The 22,490-nt window shown below is 34.9% G+C and overlaps 1 protein-coding gene and 1 pseudogene across 29 annotated transcripts; one reads left to right on the plus strand and one right to left on the minus strand.

The window, feature by feature from the left end:
- Positions 1–1,395: 1,395 nt before the first annotated feature.
- On the plus strand, positions 1,396–22,247 carry LOC114313858 (DNA mismatch repair protein MutS, type 2). Of its 28 annotated transcripts, none has more exons than XR_014339176.1 (22): positions 1,437–1,874; positions 3,018–3,146; positions 5,284–5,451; positions 5,541–5,624; positions 6,430–6,480; positions 7,726–7,782; positions 7,922–8,004; positions 8,356–8,479; positions 8,582–8,641; positions 10,667–10,909; positions 11,239–11,322; positions 11,425–11,572; positions 12,075–12,202; positions 16,121–16,168; positions 16,393–16,523; positions 16,630–16,712; positions 17,308–17,411; positions 18,344–18,414; positions 19,076–19,386; positions 19,806–19,966; positions 20,536–20,716; positions 21,790–22,247. XR_014339176.1 is itself a non-coding variant. In XM_082885424.1 (21 exons), exons 1-20 carry the CDS (start codon positions 1,599–1,601, stop codon positions 19,961–19,963), a joined length of 2,541 nt encoding a protein of 846 aa, XP_082741550.1. In that variant the 5' UTR covers positions 1,437–1,598; the 3' UTR covers positions 19,964–19,966; positions 21,790–22,247. The 28 variants fall into 28 exon arrangements, 4 of the variants coding, with proteins under 4 accessions (XP_082741550.1, XP_082741555.1, XP_082741541.1 ...); XR_014339177.1 differs by having other exon boundaries at positions 20,548–20,716; XR_014339181.1 differs by having other exon boundaries at positions 11,479–11,572.
- LOC145798005 (ubiquitin receptor RAD23b pseudogene) lies at positions 13,387–15,954 on the minus strand (annotated as a pseudogene). Its single transcript, XR_014339194.1, has one exon. The product of XR_014339194.1 is annotated as a ubiquitin receptor RAD23b pseudogene (transcript).
- Positions 22,248–22,490: the final 243 nt, after the last annotated feature.

The raw sequence follows: 22,490 nt of genomic DNA on the forward strand, positions 1-22,490 counted from the left end.
ACTTTTTATATGCTTACATGCATGTAATCACACAATCTTTGGTTCCAAAACTTGTCCAAATGAAGGAAGAAGAGAAGAATCATGTTGAATTTTAATCATGCAAGTATATACCCATGCATGTGAGAATTCTTGGAAATCAAATTCAAAATGCCATGAAAAATGCATGCAATGCATGAATCATGCTCAATTCCACATCCTTAACTTAATTCTCATGGTAATTCTTCTAATTCCCTTGAACTCTTACACTAAGTAACTCAAATTCACAAGTAAATGGGTGAATTTCCTACCTTAAACCTTGGTTTTAGAGGTGTTGATGCTAAATCTTTCAAAATTTTCCAATTTATCTTCAATCTTCACAAATCTCCCTTGAATTCTCTTCCTTCTCCCACTCTTAAGTCAATCTCTCTCTCTCTCCCCCCAAGTTGGTCTCAAGGAAATGAAGATGGAATGTTGTATTCATAGGTTAATTAATTATAATTAGATTCAAATAAATTCAACTTAATAATTAATTCAGTCTAACTATTTGGTTCCGAATTGAATTTCAACTAAACCCACCAAAAAATCCTAAAAATCCAAATTAACACATTGGCGCAGTCAATTTCATGTTCGGTGGCCTATAAGGCCTTTAATTCACAGGTTCAAGCAACATTACCGACAGATATTCCTACAACAGATAGACTTAAACACAAGTAACACATGGCACATGCAAGTAACTTAGGATTTCAACTTAATTACTTATTAAGCATTTTTAATCTAGAATTATATGCTAATCATAGGTCAAGTTGCCACAAGTTTATAAAACAAAATAAATTGGGTTGTTTGTTTTCTCCAAACAGAGGTTTAGTTGAGAAATTTTGACTTCCTGCTAAAAAATGATAAAACTGAATTTTGAACCAAAATTAGCTAAATGTTTGACAAAGTTATCTTACTGCCGAATGAAGAAAAAAGAAAGAGGTATGAGGACAAAGATCATCAAACTGCTAGAAAAAAAAGTTAGTCAAATTTAATAAATGATTGTGCCAAAATGACAAATTTCTATTGAAATAATGTAGTTAAAAAAAATAAATTAGGGTAAATTATCAATAGATCCTAATACTTAGACTTAATGATCATCAAGTCCTATTAAAAATAAATGTTGGTAAAATTATTGTTAAAAATAATTTTTTTTTGATAATTTTTTACATACGTCACTAAAAATTGACAATTACCGACTTTTTTTTGTCATGCTTTTTATAAATTGTCGCTAAAACTTACAATTAGTGACTTTTTTATAACAAATTTTTTCTATATTAGATAATAAATTCATTTATTAAGACTTACATATAAATATCCCTCAAAAATTAATTTTTGTGCACCATGTCCAAAAATTGATTTTGGGAAACCGATTTTAACCTATTTATTTATTTTTTTTTAGATTTGGATTAATTTTTTATTTTGGTAAAACAAAAGCGGTACTACTATTATAGCCACTGTTGATAGCGGAGAGGATAGGCCCCTTGGTCTCTCTGTCTCTCTGCCTCTGCTACAAATCGCCAAACCTGGCTGTTCATGCTTGTTCATACCAGTTTGTTGAAGGGAGGAACATAAATAAATATATAATGATTAATTCTGTTGTGTTTGGAAACAATTATTACATCTCCTCCATCAGCTCCATTTCTACAATCACCAATACTGGTTGTAGAAGGAGTAGTAGGTTGGGTCGTTTCAAGAGTCGAGCTTTCCTCAACAAACCCCCCTTGCCCTTGTTTCCGAAACAAGACGCCGATACATCATCAGTTGTTCTCGACAACAGTCTCAGGCTCCTCGAATGGGACAAGCTCTGCGACTCCGTCTCTTCCTTCGCCTCCACTTCCTTCGGCAAACAAGCCACTAAGGTCTCTCCCTCTCCCTCTCCCTCTCCCTCTCCCTCTGTTTATATCAACGCATGTATGTGATTTGATTGTCAATTCTCTCTTTAATTGCTTCATTATGTTTCGGAACTATGAAGCATGTCATATCCATTTCGGAAACTTCTACTTCAAAGTTAATATATTGGAAACTTTATGAAATTCGAATTGTAGCATTTCTTGCATAGTATTATACTATAATTGCAAGGGTAAATACAATAGTAATATTTTTTTAATAATTTGCTTAATTGTTTGATAGGGAAAACATATTGAGTTCAAATAATACCTAATTTCTTACAATACCTTCATAGAAAGTAAGGATTAGGAGGCTTATAGGTGGACTATTATTTTTCATAAAATACTATTAAAAAAACGTCACTGATTGTTAATTTTCAGTGACAATTATCATTAATTATAAGTTTTAGCTTAGAAAGGTTAGTAATTTTCAACTTTCAGTGGCAGTTTGAAAAATTAGTCATAGAAAAACGTCACTAACGGTAAGTTTTAGCGACAAATTATAAAAAATGTGACAAAAAAAAAAGTCACTAATTGTTAATTTTTAACGATATGCAAAAATCGCTACAAAAAATTATTTTTAGCAATGATTTTACTAGGACTTATTTTTAATAGGATTTTATGAAAATTAAGTCTAACTATTAGGATTTATTGGTAATTTACCCTGATGGGAAAGAGTATAAAATCATCTATCAATAATTAAACAAGAAATTAAACTTGCATACAACATTTTTGCATTTGAACACTTGTGCGTAAGGGAAAAGCACTGTGAGAAGTTGTGGATTGTTCTGTTATTGTAATATATACATATTAGACTTGATATTGAAATGAAATATTTTCAAGACATTGTAAATTTAGAAAGTACATTAGTTATTTGCTTAAATTATAACTTAATTTCTAAATATAAGAATTTTGTATTAGAAATTTATAGTACTACCTCAACATTCTTGAACTTGTGAGTAACTCACTATTAAAAATTTTTAAAATAAAATAAAATTGCTAATGTGCCCTAGTTGTACCTGTATCTTATTTTATTTTATTTTTTTTAATATTTGGTCGTACCGTATCTGTGTCTTGTATCTGTGTTTATGCTTCATAGGTTGGGGATGTTTTCAGGCACAACTATGGTATTTGAATCAGACCTACGAACAGAGTATGAGACTCTTAGGCGAGACCAATGCGGCTGTTGAAATGCACAAGCATGGTGGTTGCGTCATGGACTTCAATGGCATTGATGTTGTCTTGGTGAGTGAATTTATTTACTAGTAAGTAGTGTAAAGGGGGAAAAACTAGCGTTTCAGCTTACTTCTAAAACCAAACCTTGGATAAGTAACACTTAGATTTACTTGGTTTTGCTTGTGGTGATTTGAAGGTCCCTAAAGACTCCTGCCCTTACCTCTACCTTCATATCCAGATTTTTTGATGTAATGGGTTAATAATTATCCAGACTTTTGCGTACATATTAACTAGTAGTATCCTGTGCATACACAGGACCTTATAATTTAAATCACAATTAAGAGTAAAAAATAACTAACAATAATTTTAAAATAACAGCAAATTTGTTATATAATGAGTCATAGTAGTAAATTTGTAATTTGTTTGTGAATACTTAGTAAATAGACTAATGTAATAGCAAATTTGTTACATATTGTTCATGAAATACTATAAAAATTCATTTAAGAGAAAGAAAATTAGTGTTCAAGCATAAGACCTTCAGACTCTCATACAGGAATTCCTAGATTTGTAGAATGTAACTTTCTTCGTGAGTTTTTTTCCCTATGTGCGAGAAGATCTAGAGTTTTCGTTGAAATATGTTTCTAGTATATAGTAGTACATGCATGAGAATGTGCCTAAACAAATGAGTGTCACTTGCTGCATACAGTATACACTATGTTATCATTTCCTTGTATGTATGATTGAGACAATTGTTTGTATAATACGTTCTGCATTATAGAGATCATAATAACTTCATCCATGTTCTTCGGTGCCATATTTTTTCACATAGCCAGTTTGAAGCCCATAAAAGGCAAGTAGGATTTGTTTGGCAGTTGAGAGGCAAAACATTTAATATGATGTTGATGAACTTTGATCCATTAAATTCTTGATGAGATGCTAGGAGGTTTCACATAAGAATCATCCATTTGCTATGAAAACTGAACAAGTGTCAGTAAGGCATTATTTGAAAATAATGACTCCTGCCACCCATATGCAGTGAAAATTAAGTTCTGTCACTTTCCTTATATTGAGGTTAAAGAAGTTCATCCAGGAACTTGAATACAAAAACATCTTCATAATTAAGAATGGAATTGGTGGAGGCAACAACTGGAAAGGAATAAGTTGTAAGTTGTTTGTAAGAAATTGAGTAGCTAGGAGATAACATAGGAGATTGAAATTTTGAAATAGTCTTATTATGCCGGAGTGGGAAAATGTAATAATTGGATTAGCATAATGGTGTATTACAAATTATGGAATGAAGTTATAGTTGTTAGAAGAAAAAGGGATGAGATTGTTACTTGTATATTATGAAAACATATAGGTGATTAATGCAAACACATTCAAGACATTGAGCTACAACACTAGAGTCAAGAGATAATGTTGCTACAATATTGGTTTCAGACCTTTTGGTTTTGGTTACTTTAATAGTATTGTGGACAAAACAGAACAAGGTGTATGATGTTGGATGCATTTGGAGACAGTGATGCTGGCAGAGACAATTGACATGACTAGACAAATAGGAGGAAAGTGTGATTATGTTTGTGAGAATTAGTAGTGCTAGTAAATGAGAGAAATTAGGTGTGATACATTAGTCATATACACCTATTCTAGTGATGAAATTGATGTTTTAGATTAGGTCTGTCTCTAGTCTTACCCCTACCAGCACCCTCCATTATTAGGGACTAACACTAGGTTAAGTTGAAGGTTTTGCTAAGAAGAGAAGACTATGAGGGAATCAGTTGAGGTAGGAAGAAAAGACATACTGGCACTGGCTCATGATCTAAGCAACGTGTATACCTAGGAAAAAGGTTAGTCCTTATAAAAACATGATCCAATAGTTGTGAGAAAGGTTAGTAGTTGATCCTATAGGACAAAAGGCTTTGTTACATAGTAACAAATCAAATGCCTTTTCTATGTTGTACAACTTGGATACTTGTGAAAGGTACCATGAAGTACTTGCTTTTCATCTCATACAATGATTATTCATACTTTTATGCCAAGAGCATTGTGATTATGGATGGATTATTCACACTCTCACTCATTCAAAATTGATTAGGCTGACACCTCTGATATTTCACTCCTGTTTTCTCTATCATGGACATAATGTTGATATCTCCCTATACACATTATGAATGCTAGATAAGCATCTGGCTTATCATCTTTGAAGGTGAAATCTGCTATCCAACATGCTCAAAGGGGTTTGCCAGTCAATGGAAGTGAAGCAATGGCTATTGTAGCTTTGCTACAGTTTGCTGAAAATTTGCAGTTAAATCTAAAAGCTGCAATCAAAGAAGACACGGAGTGGTATCAGCGCTTCATGCCCCTTGCTGAAATGGTACATATTTCATCAACATTTTTCAGAATATCTATGTTCCTGTATGTTTGTATGGTTTGATAGCTTGCTTTTTGTAACTTTATTGGCAGATCATGGAATTGGTTGTAAGTCGATCATTAGTAAAGTTCGTACAGCAACTTATAGATGAAGATGGCTCTGTTAAAGACTCTGCAGTTTGTTCTTCATTTCCTCATGTTGACAGTCTATTTTGTGGCTCTGTACATATTGATGCATCTAGTTATTTAGAATAAACTGAATCTTACGAAGTGTCACATTTTCTCCGTTTACCAGGGAATTTCTCCTTTCCCCCCACCCCCTGCCCCTTTTTTTTCCCTATGCATGGATCTCATCTTTTGTGATGTCAAATAAAGGTTTATCAATGCTTGTTTTATTACACCCTAAGAAGCATGGACACGGATAAGCAACACAACACGGACACGCCAACATGCCAATTTTAAAATACAGGACACGACACGTGGGGACACACATGAAATATATAATTTTATATATTTATTATATATTATATATATAAATATATATCATTCAAAGATAATAAAAAATGCAATATGACACTAATTCTTATAAATTTATATGGTTTTTGTTTTATTATTGTATCTTAAGTTATTTTGTTCGAACTTATAATTAGTTTCACTTGTGTCTAATCGATAAACACGTGTGTTTAAGTGATAGACACATGTGTTCTCTAAGTGTCCAAAGAGTGTTTGAGTCTCTAAAAAAAAATTAAAAAAATAGGACACATTTTGAAAAGTGTCGGACACGTATCGTGGAAGTGTCCAAATCTGTGTCTGACGGACACGACAAGGATATGCTACCTTCTTAGAAGTGTCTGTGCTTCTTAAATTACACCTGTTTATCGTTCTGTAAAGGAGGGAAATTGTTTACTCATAGAATGCGGTTTTATTTGACCTTGATTCGTATTTCATGTTGTTTATTTAGTTTTTTTCTGATTCTTTTCAGAGTTCTGCCTTGAAACGATTGCGTGATCAAGTGAGAATGCTTGAAAACAAGGTACTTCCTCCCCGCCTCCTAATTAATGTTATTGTTTGGAGAGTTACTTGGTCTTATGCAATTCATCAGGTCTTTCGTACCAATTCCTTTGTTGAGAGTTTTACCCAAGATTTGAATAATTAAAGGTTGTGTGTAATTCCATCAACCAAGAAATCTAAATTACCATCTTCCACATTAAACGCTGAAAGAATGAGTTTAGGGTTTAGGGATTATTCTCTGGATTATTCTCTCTTACCGAGATCATGTGCCAAGGGTGACCTCATAGATTGTTATCCATTGCATTAATCATTTGATCTATGCTTTCATTCCTTTTATGTTGTTGCTGTCTTACAAGTAATTTAAACTTCAATCATGTCGGCCTTTATTTATTTGATAGCTGAGAACAGTAAGTTATTGTTCAACTGTGAAATATTAGAGTTAGAACACATGAAGACATCATGGAAATGTTAGGGATATGCATTCTGTTTTCAGGAAATGGATATGAATCCTCAAAAACTTATATGTATGTACTGTTTCTAACATCAGTCTGCAATGGTTCTGCAATATATGCATAATATAAGAAGTCAGGAATAGATAAAAAGAAGTACTGAAGGAAAGTTGGCAAAGTAGATATGTTTTATTTTCTTACTCTGTCAAACATGGCTGTTGGGCATAAGTCCAAAGAAAGGCATTTTGACAAATTCAGACACTAGTCATTGTCTCAAAAACATTACTTTTAGCAAGTATCCATGTAACAGAGATCGTAACTGACAAAACGAGAAAACATAGCAAAGGATTGAATGAAATCTCAAGTTTAGGTAAAGGCTAAGGAGTTTTGCAAAAAAAATGCAGGACACAACAAATGGGGAGACACGCATGAAATATATAATTTTATATATTTATTATGCCGTATATAAGAATATATCATTCAAAGATAATAAAAAAATTCAATATAAGTTTTATAAATTTACATTGTTTTTGTTTTATTATTGTATTCTAAGTTATTTAGTTCAAACTTATAATTAGTTTCATGCGTGTCTAATTAATGGACACGCGTTTTAAAATTTTTTTAAAAAAATAGGATACGTTTTGACGAGCGTTAGACGCATGTCGGAAAGTGTTCAATGAGTGTCGCTGTCCGACATGGATTCACCACCTTCTTAGAAGTGTTCGTGCTTCTTAGGGTACAAGCATAAAGCTTTGTTTTTAGCTTGGCAATATATATTACTTATTGGCTTCTATTTTTCTGTTGGCATCTTGATTCAGTTATACCAGTTGATGGACAGCCTAATCAGGAACAAGATGAAAGAGACATCCACTGTAGTAAGATGTGCTTTATTTTGGGTGTATTTCATTCCCCCAATGTTTTTTTTTCCTTAATTATTAGTATTACTCTTTTAGTTAGCCGACCCCACTCGAGTGGGACACAAGGCTGAGTTTGGCTTGGAATTTATTTGTTCAGGAAGTGAGTAATGTTGATGGAAGAATGTGCTTAAGATTGGGAGCTGATTCACCTACAAGTTTTGAGGGCTTATTGTTGTCCAGGTGCATTATAGAACAACTCTTCATTGTCATTGACCGCTCAAGTACTCATTGGTCGATGTTTAACAGTGCTAGAAATGCTTGATCATATATATATACTATTTCTTTTCGTTTCAGTTATAAGAAACTGCAACCTTAAGAAATATCAGTTACTTCACTGATGAGATAATCACATAGAATTAATAATCTTTGCTTCAATTTGTTGACTTTTTACCTATGGACAAGAAATATGTGTTCATTTGAATTGCTTTGATTAACATAGAGGACAGGACAATCAAAGGACAGCTGCAGTCAACTTTCTTTTCCAAAGTCATTTTTCAAACATGATTCCTGAAAGGTAATACTCTGTTGTAGTGGTTCAGGTGGTGGAAGCATTGTAGAGCCACTCTCTGCTGTTCCACTAAATGATGAATTGCAGCAAGCAAAGGCATCAGTAGCAAAGGCAGAGGCAGATGTGCTGTTAAAGATAACAGAGAAGGTTATGCTGGATTTATCCAAGTGCTTTTATGACTTTAAAATAGTTTACCATCCGTGTTTCATATATATATATATATATATATATTTGTTTTTCTCTGTACAGATGCAAGGTGATCTTGGTGACATCGAAAATTTATTCAACAGCATGATTCAACTGGATGTGGTAGGTGTCTGTCACCAAGCTTACATTTTTGTAGGTTTCCGTACTGATTGAAGACAAATTTCTTCTTTTATGGATTTCCAAAAGAATTTATATTGTAAATAAGCAAGCAATTCAGTTCAGAATTATTTCATTGTAGTCAAATTAATTCTACTTGTCAAACGGCATAGGATAAAATACATGCATTTTATCTTTTGACTTGAGCAATGATGTAAATGTATAAACATATTCTACTGAAAATATTTTACCATTGTAAATGTAAATGTAAATAGTTTACCATCTCTACTGCTACTTTGAGAAAGATTCCCAAACAATTGTGCGTAGTGAGGCCTTCAGTGCTGACCTCTATTATCAAAATCTTATGATTCGCGATTCAGTTCACAATTCAATTTGCAATTTGTGCAAAATCGATATGAATCTATGGGGACTCTATTTTGGAAGTGAATCTATGATGAATCGCACGATTCGCAATCAATCTATATTTCGATTTTTTTTTTCTTCCCCTTTAGTGAAAATGATATAATACAACTTTTAATAGTATTTAGTATGAAAATAACCAATATATATATATATGATTTGTTGTTATTTTGGTGATCAAAGAGTTTTTAACAGGATCCAATCAGATTTAGTTATACCCAATATGTTTTTAATATTTTCTTCATATTTAAAAAAAAATGATAATATATCTTTTAAAATGTTTAAGGTTAAAGTAATTTGCATCATGAATTATCTATTAGTATTTTATTAAGTAAATATAATTTAATTTTACATGGTTGAGGTTGGTTAAACCTAATGGTTTCACAAGTTTATTTTAAAAAATAAAAAAATAAAAAATAAAAAATAAACGTTTTGAACAATAAGCATAAATACCTTTTAAAGTGTTTTAAATTTTAAAATAAAAGATACTGATTAATTCATTTTTATTGAGTCATTGTTACTTGGAGAGGTATGTATGCTTATTGTCCAAATATCAACATCATTGTTAAGTTATTGTTACGTGAAAATTGAGAATTTGTTTTTGTTTACTTACTTTGTTAAAAATGGTTGATAAGAAATATCTAGAAAGGGAAAAAAGTAAGATAGTGATCTTACATGGGAATCCGTGGACTGTGTTAACTTCTTACCTATTAGACCACGTGATCATCACTTAAAACAACATTTTCATTTATTTATGTCCAAGTGTTTCATATTTATAAGATATATTTAACATTTAAGTGTATAGATCTATGAAGTACGGGTGCAGGTACGGATACGGATGCGGGTACAATACGAGTATGCCGATACGGAAAATTCTTTAAAAAGTAGGGTATGGGTATGGCTGAGGTACGTCAATTTTTTTTATTTTTTATTTTTTATTTTTTTTAAATTTATACCTAAACATCCAACATACAAATCAAAGTTTCAATATCAAAACTAAAAAGAATACAACTTGTCTAAAAAGTTAAAACATGATGCAAAAAAGAGCAAAACCATGACTCATGAGTAAAGGGTGTTGGAAATAAATTACTTGATATTTTCAAAATTGAAAGAAGAATAATAAAGGCTATAATAAATTCTAGCAGCTGCAAAAAATAAATAAATAAATAAATAATCACCTCGCCGTACTTGTGCCATACCCATGACTTACCCACGATGTATCCAAATGTATTTGCCGTACCCGGCATGTATTCAGCGTACCCGGTACGCGTACCGCCGTACCAGTACCGGTACCCGCACCCGGTAAGTACCCAATACTCGTACGGCACCATTTTTGGAGTACCCATGCTTCATAGGTGTAGATATATTTTTCTAAGCAACTAGAAAAAGTGATTGAATCTTTATGATTCACAATTCGATTTGTGATTTGGTACATGGCTATTTTGATTCACGATTTGAATCTCAATTTGACAACTATGGTCCTGACCCGTTGAAGTTTTTTTCTTGGGCCAATTCGGTTCATCTTTTGATTATATTCAATGTATTTTGTAGATGCTGTATTATCTGATAGTTCTAGTTTGTGATTGTGTTTTAGTTCATGAATCTTTGTAGATTAATGCAAGAGCAACCTACAGTCTTTCATTTGGAGGCACATGTCCTGATCTATTTTTACCAGAGGCCAAAGATGGAGGTCTTGCCCTTGATGCCTTACTAGGGAATACAAATTTAACGCCATCATACCTGACTGAGAGGAAATGGACATTGTATCTTCCGAGAGCTTATCATCCTTTATTACTTCAACAGCATCGACAAAATCTGCGAAAGGCCATGAAAGATGTCAGTAATGCTACCGCTGTAAGTCATGCATGGTGATTGGGCGATAAGCTTGTTTTGAGTTCTTTCCACTTTTATCTATGATATCCACAAGTTTGTATAATTTAACAGGGAACTGAACTAAAAAATATGGCATTTGTGGTGTTCTTATTTTTTTTTGGGGGTTTATTTTATTGTTTACCTGTGCACAAGTGTGGGAATCTATTACCTGTTGTCAGAGATTGGATTTTTGGTTAATATCTGGGATTACAATTCCTCCATTGAGTAATATTTTGGGTTCTAAGTTGTAGATTTGCTAATTACTTACAAATCATGAGCGTTTTGTATCACTCAGCGTCCACTGCCCGCAGGAAATTAGAAGGAGAAAGCTGCAAGGGGAAAATATGACCCAGAGAGAAGAAACAGACATAAATCTGTCAGCCTTGGAAATGCAGGTAACTGTTTTTGATGGATTAACTGTATGTCTTTCATCGTTTGTTGTTATGCATCTAATAATATAAAATACCTCATTCAATAAATTTCCTTCTGGATTTCAGGTTACTAAATTGAAACAAGCTCATCCTATTCCCGTTGATATTTTTGTTGCTCAGAAAACTAAAGTTCTAGTTATAACCGGTCCCAATACCGGAGGGAAAACCATTTATCTAAAGACAGTTGGGTTGGCTGCTGTGATGGCCAAATCAGGTTCACTTTGACATTTCATTCAATCCACTTTCTCTTGTAGCTGTATGCCTGCTTTATTTTATTAGTAGACATCACATTTAGATACAGTTTTTGTCTCTAGTAATTTTTTTTTTTTTAATTTGGTTTTATTATTATTTCATTCTCAAAGAATGACATGTATAAAATAAATTGTGCTTTGTTTCTACAAATGTAAGCTAGGTAACAGTAGGACCTTTCAGGAATAAACTTTAGAACAAAAAGATGCCCAATTATACAAACATGCAAAGTTTTACTTGACTTTCTTGATACTTTCTCAATCCTCCTCACTAACCTTCCACTTTTACATCCACTCAGTAGCTCACAAACAACATAAATGAACCTAGTCAGTAAAGAGGGGATGAGTAGTCACCTAAACTGTTCATATCAGATGATGATTTATTATTCCTTTTATGACTATAATTTCTTTCTGATTGAAGTTCTTTTATTCTACCACACAACCTCAGTAAATTATTTTCTATCGCAGGTCTTCATGTATTAGCTTCTGAACCTGTGAAGATCCCTTGGTTTGATTCTGTATTTGCTGATATTGGTGATGAACAGTCCTTGTCACAATCTTTGTCTACCTTCTCCGGCCATTTGAAACAAATTAGCGTAAGTTGGAGTGTAATCTAAAATCTTAAAACTGATTTGCACAGCATAGTACAGCTATTGTAATCTTATTATTTTCTTTCGCCTGAATGAAAATATTTCATGATCCCAAAGGATAAGCATTGCAAGGCCAGTCGTTTTGAGAATATTGTTCTTAGTAGAATAGCCCACTTGCTGCAAAATTGGCCTTTAAAATGTGCACCATTTCTATCAAATAATAAATATTGGCTTTTCACCATTAACATAGCATAGACACAGACATGCAACACAAACATAAGATGACATAGACATGGTGATATGGCAGATCCTAAAAAGGTAAAACACAGACATGGTAGAATCAACATTACCTTGATTTTCTGGAGTCAGCGTAGCAATTGTGTGCCCAGCACTTGGAATAAAATAGTCTTTATTTTCTTAAAATTTATGTAGAAATTTAATGTATAAAGAGAAATGATTGTATTATTGATTGATGTTTGTAATTGTTATATTGTATTACAATGATTCATGATTCCTATATATAGAAGAGGGTGAGTGTGTAGTAGGTAAGGAGTAGGTGAAGTGGAGGTGGTAGTGGTGTAGTGGGTTAGGTTTAGTGGAGTAGGTGAGGTGGTAGTGGTGTAGTGGGTTAGGTTTAGTGGAGTAGGTGAGGTGGTAGTAGTGTAGTGGGTTAGGTTTAGTGGAGTAGGTTTAAGTGGGTGAAGTAGGTGGAGAGTAGGTGGATTTTAACAGCCCCCCGCAAACTCAAGGGGGATAGGAACTAACCAACTTGAGTTTGGAGAGAGTAACAAAACAAGAAAATACATAAAAATAAAACAGGATAAGAGACACTGTATGGTCGTGTCAGACCATTGGTGAAGACACTGGATGGTGGTGTCATAACGTTGTAGAGGACACTGTATGGGGGTGTCATAACCATGTAGAGGACACTGTATGGTGGTGTCATAACGGTGTAGAGGACACTGGATGGCGGTGTCAGACCGATGTAGAAGACAGTTTATGTGGTTATGTCGGACCGTTGTAGCAGACACTGTGTGGTCGTGTCAGACCGATGTAGAAGACAGTTTATGGGGTCATGTCGGACCGATGTAGAAGACAGTTTACGGAGTCATGTCGGACCGTTGTAACAGACACTGTTGTGATAGTTGTTGTGACAGTTTACGGAGTCTTGCTGGACCCTTGTAGAAACTAACCGGAATCAATGTCGGGACAGTTTACAGAGTCTTGTCGGACCCTTGAAGAAGCTAACCGGAATCAATGTCGGGACAGTTTACAGAGTCTTGTCGGACCCTTAAAAAGTCGCACCCTCAAAAGGCGTGCCCAATCTGTCAAAAGGCGTGCCATCAAAAGGCGTGTCCAATCCATAAAAAGGCGTGCCATCAAAAGTTGCGCCCTCAAAAGGCGCGCCCACTTCATCAAAAGTCGTGCCCGACAGAAAGCGTCGAGCCATCAAAAGGTGAGCCGGAGACGCGGCGAGGCACGTGAGCGACAGTGCGCGTGTCGGCCTCTTCGTCATGTGCTATATAAATCAATGCGGAGGCTGAGGCAGAAAACCTGCTAAAAACTTCTGAAAAACTCTTCCTTGCCTGAGAGAGAAACTCTGTAATACTCTGTAACCAACCCGTCTCTGAAACACTCAGCAACATGGCCTCTTCTTCCCGTCCAGCTACCCAAAACATGGCCTCCTCTTCCCGTGGTCTGCTCACGCTCTTTCCAGAACTGAACGAGCCCACAAGAGAAATAACTGGTGCGGTGGCCAGTGAACCTCAACCAAACACCTCTGGTTTTGCTCCGTTGAACTTTCCGATGCGGTCGGTGGAGCAAAAAATGGCGGTGCAAACTGATATTGAGGCCAATCAGTATACTCTGAAGTCATGTGTGGAAAGCATGACTGCGGTCACAAACTTGTCGCACCGGCTGCAGAGCAGGACAAATGAGGTGCAACAGTTAAACTCCCAGCTGGCTCTGCTCCAACGCATGTATAAGGATGCGCGAGCAGAGATAAGTGTGCTAAAGGCAGAAAACAAGGAGCTGAAGCGGAAGGCCACCGTGATGTTCCGATTTGGAGGTCCACCATATGCTGCAGTGGAGGAGCAGGGAGGAGGAAACTTGCTTGGTGGTCTAGGAAGCACGGAGGCAACACCGTCAAGGGCCGTCCAGGACGGAGGCAAGAAGAAAAGACAGGCGGCAGCGTAGAGAAGAAAAATCCCGCCTGTGTGTGTGGGTGTTTGGGTTTTTTTTTTTTTTTTTTTTTTTATGTAAAATGGTGATCGGGGTGAGGCCCGACATGAATAAAATAAGGGAAGGTTTGGTGTGCAATTCTGCCTTTTTTTTTGTTTTTTTGTTTTTTTTTTTTTGGTTGAAATAATAAGAATAATAATAATATATAAAATAAAGTGTTGTGCCACGTCTTGGGCAGATCAAATACTTTGGAAAAAAAGTTGAAAGAAAAGTTGAAAAGATGAGAGGAGAATGGGACAAGCCCATGTGAGTGTGAGTGAAAGTGGGGTTTAAAGAAAGTGAGGTAGTGGGTTGATTAAAAAAAAGGATTGTGGGTTTGAAAGTGGAAAGATGAGAGAGAGAGAATGTGAATGAAAACCCAAATTGACACTTTCAGGGATCGAAGAGAGCAGAGAGAGAGAATCAAAAGGAGATGAATTAGGTGCTCCAGAGATGGGTGCAGCTGCTGCTGCACGTGTTTCAGCCCCCTCAGAAGTTGCCTGATTCACAGGCAAATGAGCCACTGGCACTGCAACTTCCGCTGCTTCTGGAATACCTGAATACAAGTAATCCACAGCTCGCTCTGGATTGTTGTAAGCAGCTCGAAGTGCACGGGTAACTATTTCTTTGTCCCAGTTGCCACCACCTATATCCATTATTTGTTGAATGGTCTGCTCAAGGTTAGAACCAGCAACCAAAATGGAAGCAGCCTGACCATACGTATCAGAAGGAGCATTAGCTGTTGCCACATTGGAACCAGACGAGGTGATTTCTGGGGCCGGTGCTTGTACAGGAGCTTCAGGTGCAGAAGTAGGATTAGAAATTGGTTGAGTTGTAGATCCAGGCTGGGTGGATGAGGTCCCACTTGAGCCCAAAGTTTTACTCTTGCTAAGCATGACAACAAGAAAACCATCTTCAGAGACCTTGTTCTCTGCCAGAGTACTTTCATCTTTCAAAACCTTTCCATTGTGAATCAATAATTGCTGTCCACATGGATAATTGTCTTTTCCTTGCACATCTTCAATATTTTTCTTAACCGCCATGATGGTGTCAGTGGGTTGAACCCTAATTTCGAAGTGGCTGCCTTTGAGAGTCTTTACAGTAAGCTTCATCTTGGCGAGAAGAGTTGGCGTCAATTCGAGCTAGCAGTGGTTTGAGTTGCTGCAGTGGTTGGAGGTTTTGGTAGGTTTTAATTGGTTGAGGTCTGGCGGGCGGTTAAGGCAAAGTTGCCGCCCGCCAGAAGGCGAAGAGCACCAAGAGCTTAACCTTGCTCTGATACCATGTAGAAATTTAATGTATAAAGAGAAATGATTGTATTATTGATTGATGTTTGTAATTGTTATATTGTATTACAATGATTCATGATTCCTATATATAGAAGAGGGTGAGTGTGTAGTAGGTAAGGAGTAGGTGAAGTGAAGGTGGTAGTGGTGTAGTGGGTTAGGTTTAGTGGAGTAGGTGAGGTGGTAGTGGTGTAGTGGGTTAGGTTTAGTGGAGTAGGTGAGGTGGTAGTAGTGTAGTGGGTTAGGTTTAGTGGAGTAGGTTTAAGTGGGTGAAGTAGGTGGAGAGTAGGTGGATTTTAACAATTTATCTGGTAAATTTTTAGTTTATTACTATAGTTTCCATATAACACTTCGCAACACAAAATTTTTTTTTTTTTTTTTTTAATCGTTTTTGAGCAGTTTCACGTATAATGCTTCGCAGGAAATTCTGAAGCACTCAACAAGTCGATCGTTAGTGCTATTAGACGAAGTATGTATCAAAAAGTCTTTTCTGATTATTTTATGGTGTTTGGTGAAGTGCTACAAGTACTGTCTTTTGATGTGCTTGAGTAACAATTGACTTAGAGCAACGTAATTATTTGATTACATGTTTACTACCTCCTTACTGGAAAAATGAAAAAAAAAATTGTGGTAAAAAATTTATAGTATGCTCGGATGAATAGATAATGCATGTCATCTGTCTGTACTAGTTAGGTAGGTGCTGGGACAAATCCCCTTGAAGGAGCTGCACTGGGGATGTCACTACTGGAATCTTTTGCTGAATCTGGTCCTTTATTGACCATAGCCACAACACATCATGGCGAACTCAAAACCCTCAAATACAGGTAGTTAATAATTGAATTGAAGATGAGACAATTATATGAACTTCAGAGCTAAATGCTGCTTACTTTGAAACCTCAGTTTCATGTTTCTGAAAATATGAATTGACAGTAATGACGCGTTTGAGAATGCTTGTATGGAGTTTGACGAAGTGAAATTAAAGCCAACTTATAGGATTCTCTGGGGGGTACCAGGTTTGTGCTGTACTCTTGGACTCACAAGTAAATTTTTGGTGTTGTACTACTAGATGGTTGGAATGATCTTTGTAAACATCCAATGTTTTCATTTTTCTGCTGCAATTGATTACATGTGTAAACCTTCTAATTCTACAATTTGGGTTTTATGTAGCCCAAAGATTTGGATGCCTCATCCTTTGTCATCATTATATTGTTCTTTTTTTTTTTTTTGTCCCCGCCTCCACCCGAGTAACTAGAAAATAAGAAGAAAAAAAAGAAAAGAAAAGAAAAGGGGGAGCGCATGTGTGTGTGTGACCGAAATCAATGGCATGGTTGGCATGGTTTTGAAGCATGCCTTCATAAAGCTCCAAAAAAATAACGCTTGCTGTTTTAAAAGTGCACTTTTTACCCCCGACAAAAACTGTTTATCCTCTCTACTTGTGTTCCAGTGGTTGGTTGTTATGCTTAGGAGTATTTAAGCATTGTTTTTACTCTCCAAGTAATTATTGGTTTGTCTAGCGCATGTTCATGTTTTTTCTCATTCTTTGGGTATCTTATTGTTGTAGAATCAGTGCAAATGAATGACAAAAGTGATTGATTGTTTTTGCTGCAGGACGTTCAAATGCAATTAATATAGCTGAAAGGCTGGGACTACCCAACGTAATTTTGGATATTGCTCGTAAACTATATGGTGCGGCTAGTGCAGAGATTAATGAGGTAAGAATAAGATGTTATTTGCAAGATACTATATTTCAAGGTTTAAAACCTACTACAGGCATCGAAACTGGATTTATATATGACTTCTAACCCTGCTATAGAGAATTTAAGCATTAGTTAAAGACTAGAACATGGAATACTCAGGAATAAATTTGACAGAAGCATTCAATGTGTTTGGTTTCAGTTTTCTGAATTCAGCTTTCTGAAAATTGAGTATTTTTGTTTTTTGTGTTTTTTTGTTTTTAGTAAATAGATTTAAAATTTTAAGCATTTTTTTTACTTTTTTAGATGCACCTTACTTAGATATATCTAAAAAGTAAAATATTTGTGAAAAAATATTTCAAAAAATTAATGAATACACAAAAATACAAAAAATATACTGAATTTTCATTTTTATTTTTTTTTGGTTGTATTTTTGGTATTTAGTGAATTTTTTAAAGATTTTTTTTCACGAAAATTATACTTTTTTAAGCGTATTTATGTTAGGTGTGTCTAAAAATTAAAAAAATTATTTAAAATATTTAAAAAATTTAGTAAAAACAAAAAAATACAGAAAACAAGAAAGTAGAATTTTCTGAAAAGTGTTTTTAGAAAATCCAAATCAAGCAAAGTGATTATTTTTATGGGGAAAAGACAATGTCCATGCCCAAGTTGATCCCCCTACTGATCTACTTTGCATTTCTCACAATTGGTCATCTTTTTAATTGATAGACCATTGTTGTTATGGGCTGAGGTTTCGAGTATTTAAAAAAAGAAATAAGGTAGTTAAGTTTGACTTGCGTAAGGTGAAACAAGGTAGAATCCTAACCAGTTTGGACATTTAAGCTGCTTGCTTTCATCGTCTGCTTGAGGATAAATGATTATCACTTGTCATTGCAATGCTTTTATCAAATGTCACTTATGAAAGTTTTTTGATTGTATGGTTAATGCAGGTCATACTTGAAATGGAAAGGCTTAAGCAGAACATACATGATCACGTTTCTGAAGCACAGAATTATCTCAAGTGAGAATTTTTTGCTCTACTAATCTGACTTCTTGCGACAATGATGTCTTCTACTTATAGTACTAGCTTTAATTACAAGGCAAACAGTTTCGTAGTAATGGTCCAATGTTTATGGCAGACATTTGGAAGGCTACTGTGAAGCGTTTTCTAAATAATTTCTTTTGTTTAATTTTCTGATGGCTTCATAGTTCATACGTACAAATAGTAGCAATGTGACATTTGCCCTCCTATGTTTGATTATTGAAGCCACTACTGGTGGAAGGATAGGACTTTCCATCTGAACCCTACCATGTTCCATGTATGGTATAATTTTGACAATCAATGGCCATAATTACACCCTTAATTGAAGAGGTGGTTTTCCAGAATCCAGATCTTTAATTGTGAATGCATAAAAACCTGTTAGAAAGTATCCATGCAATTATCTATACTCATATGACTGGCATTGAACTAAGGAAATCATGAGATGATAATGAGGAATGATGATTATTATGTTGATGATGAACACAAGTTGTCCATAAAATTTTCATATAAGTAAACATTTTTTTTAAGCATAGCTTGCTTGCTAACATAAGCTCAATCGTGGTTAATTATGATACTGATATTTTGAGAGGAGTGAATATAAATCCACAAGCTCACAAGATGCTCTTTTTTGTTTCTGCAGGCTCTCAAGAGAGCTTCATGAAAATCTACTAACGACTAGAAGAAAGGTCATGGATCATAGCACTGATCAAAGATACATGAAGATGCGAAAAATTTCTGAGATGGCAGCAATGGCACGTTCTATACTTCAGAAGAAAGTGCGACAAATTCGATCTGCAACTCAACCTTTCCAGCCTACTGTAGCAAACAACAACCAACTTAAATCCACAATTAACAGCCAGCATGCTGCAGCAGATAATAGTGATTCTAGTGAACCTTCTATAGCAACTAAGGCTGCATATTCCTCTGATAATGCCAGGCAATCACCACTAGGTATATTATTTTTAAAATATTTGTATGATTTCCCATAGTCGTTCATGCTGCTCCCAGTTGATGGGCCTGTTTGGTGCAGCTTCTTGCAAGCTGATAATCAAAATGTAAAAGCTAAAAGCACCCATTCACGTGCTTTTCAATAATTACTTTTTAACTTATCTAAGCTATTTCTGCCTCATATAAGCTCTAAGCAAAAGTTGCACCAAATAGGCTAGTACATATTTTCAAAAGAAAAAAAGAAGCAGCTATAAACAGCCCCATAAGTTGTACCAAACAAGGCCGATAACTTCTTAGAGCATAATTATATGAACACTACTCTTTGTATGGAATCCTGCCATCCTCATTTTGTTCCCATACTGATCGGGATGTTATTGAACTCCTGCTAAGTTGCCGTACTTTTTTTCCTATTCCTGTTGCAGAGAAGCAGGCTAAACTGCCCAATGTGGGTGATATGGTTCACATTTCTTCCCTTAACAAGGAAGCTACTGTCTTAAAAGTGGAGCCATCCAAAGAAGAAATAATAGTTCAAGCGGGTAAAATGAAGTTGAAGTTGAAACTGGTGGATGTGACAACTTGACTGGTAAGGAAGAATTCGTGTCCTCAATGATGCATATGCATTAGAGGACACTAGCCCCTATTATATCTGATTGCCGGATCCTCTACAGGGTCCCATCTTTATTCATGTTTTCACAATGAAGAGCGTTCTTGCTCTGTTTTGGCATCCAATACCATATACAAACTGTTTATAGGCATAAATTAGTTTTTCATAGTTATATTTAGTATTAGTATGTATTGTTATGAAATGGGTAAATAACCAATTTATGGACATTTGTTATTCTACCAATTAAATTCACGATCTTATCATTATGTAGTCGTATATCATGAATGCATGTACTTTTGTAATTTGAATGGGAATATATATATATATATATATGCACCTTGAAACCAAGCTGAACTTAAGGACATTCCCAACTTTAACATGCCAATAACTCTTCCCCTGTACCTTCGCTCACTCCTGTCATAAAATAGTCGTCATTCATTCATTTGCTGGCACTGAGATGTTAGGTAGACATTAAAGTTGATGTTATTAAACCATATTAACAAGTTCTCTCTCTCTCTCTCTCTCTCTCTCTCTCATGTGTGAGCCAGTACTTTGCACAGGAATATTCTTGCGATAGGATCACGTTCAGAGTTGTTATTAGAATACTGTAAGGAGACATACCGTGATATCAAAATCACAGGACAAAGGCACACAGATACTTGAAAGAGAATCATAAACTAATAGAAGAATGACTCTTTGGACTTTACCAGGCATATCCAGTTCTAGAGGGTAAGCAATGACCTCACTCGTGCATTCCATTTCATTGAAGGAGAATTCATGGTAGTAGGACCATAATTCCAATTATTTATTTTTATTTTTTTGAAGTGATACCGAAAGTTGTCATCGTCAAGATAATAGAGGCTCTCGGTGTTCCTCGTCCTCCCACTCTAGTAAATCTGTATATTAACTTGATAACATACTAATCAATGATTGAAGTATTACAAATACATTGACCCCTTTTATCTGAGTGATATATACGTAGATATCACCTGTCTTTCTGATGTTATGTCATTTCACGTTATCAAAAACTGATCATGTTTATAGAAAGCTCTACATCGGCAAAAGGTTGTGTAGATACTTGGTTCAAGGATCAAAAATTTGTTAGCTTGGAAATGGAAATATTTCCAAAACATTAGGGAAATGAGAAATAATATAAAAACTTTTGAAAATGTTAGAAAACAAAAATATTAGAACTAAGAATCTTTAAACAAATAGTTTAAAGGTTTAGTTAGTGAAGAGGTTTACCATTGTATTTTATATTTTTTTATAAAAAGTGACTTAATCATGCTCTCTCTCTCTCTTTCTCTCCTGATATCTAGATTTTCTAATAAATTTCTCTTTTTATTCTCAAATTTTTCTTTTGAAAAAAAAAGGTGGAAATAGAAATAAGCGTTGTTTTAAAAATTCTTAATAGGAGTTAAATTAACTCATTATTTCGGCATGTTTCATCGAGCTCGGTGGAGACATTGGAATTTTGGCATTCCACTGATGTTTAGGAGTTAAATTAACTCATTATTTCGGCATGTTTCATCGAGCTCGGTGGAGACATTGGAATTTTGGCATTCCACTGATGTTTAGTTTTGGTTTCCTAAGAAACAAAAATGTTTCGACCATTTCGATGGAAAAGCAATGGAAAAAAATGAAATTTTGTTCCTTGACTTGGCTTTATAAGAGAATCGATTGAAGCTTTTGTTGATATATATAATGAACTGTTTGAAACTTCAAAGTATGTTTTGTTATACATGTCAATCTCATAGGCCTCTTCTGGTGTTCATGCAAGAAACTTATATATAAATATGCAGGTGCTGCACCCAAAACAAGAAGAAGGAAAAAGAAAAACAAAAGAATGCAGGTGTATAATGTGGAAGTTCTTCAATTCTCTGGCTTTGAATGATTACAGCGAACTGGCTCAAAACCACGGGATGTTCATAACCATAGCTTTTGCAGACAATTTGGGTTCTTAGGTAGATGCAGAATCAACTGTGATACTCTCACTAAACTCTGCTATTTACGAGTCTGGAGGTAACATTATTTGGTAATACGCTGGGACATAGTTTTGCAACTGTGAATTTTTTATTTTCTTTATTTTTTCCCCAATTTGGGGTTAGTTCTGTGGTTGGGTTAGTTCTGTGGTGTCAGTTTGACGAGGCACACAGAACATCCAATCCCAGATTGCTAGTTGGAAAAAACAAACCATCTGTATATTTATATATTTGTTTTAAAAGATTGAAGGGTAGATATTAAGGGTTGTTTTGAGAGCTATCTGTTTTAGGCCTCGTTTGGCAACATGTCAATTTAGTCAAAAAGTCAAAAATTTACTAAAAAAGTCAAAAAGCCAACAACTCATACCAAAAAGTCAAAGATTCTTTTTTCTCTTTACTTTTTGCATATCTTTTTATAAAAAGTCAAAAAGTCATTCCAAACATACTAGTTTTTTTTAGCTCATATTTTAGCCAAATAGTCAAAAAGTTACTAAATTAGCCTCATATTTTAGTCAAATAGT

The sequence above is a fragment of the Camellia sinensis genome, chromosome 1, assembly GCF_055761805.1.
Source record: "Camellia sinensis isolate YWXY chromosome 1, ASM5576180v1, whole genome shotgun sequence".
Classification (NCBI taxonomy): domain Eukaryota; kingdom Viridiplantae; phylum Streptophyta; class Magnoliopsida; order Ericales; family Theaceae; genus Camellia; species Camellia sinensis.

Coding starts and splice junctions, on each gene's coding strand:
- LOC114313858 (XM_082885406.1), top strand. CDS start 1,599: ATGATTAATTCTGTTGTGTTTGGAAACAATTATTACATCTCCTCCATC. Junction 7,783..7,921: donor TGAAAGAGACATCCACTGTA/GTAAGATGTGCT, acceptor TTATTTGTTCAG/GAAGTGAGTAATGTTGATGG. Junction 11,573..12,074: donor TGCTGTGATGGCCAAATCAG/GTTCACTTTGAC, acceptor TTTCTATCGCAG/GTCTTCATGTATTAGCTTCT.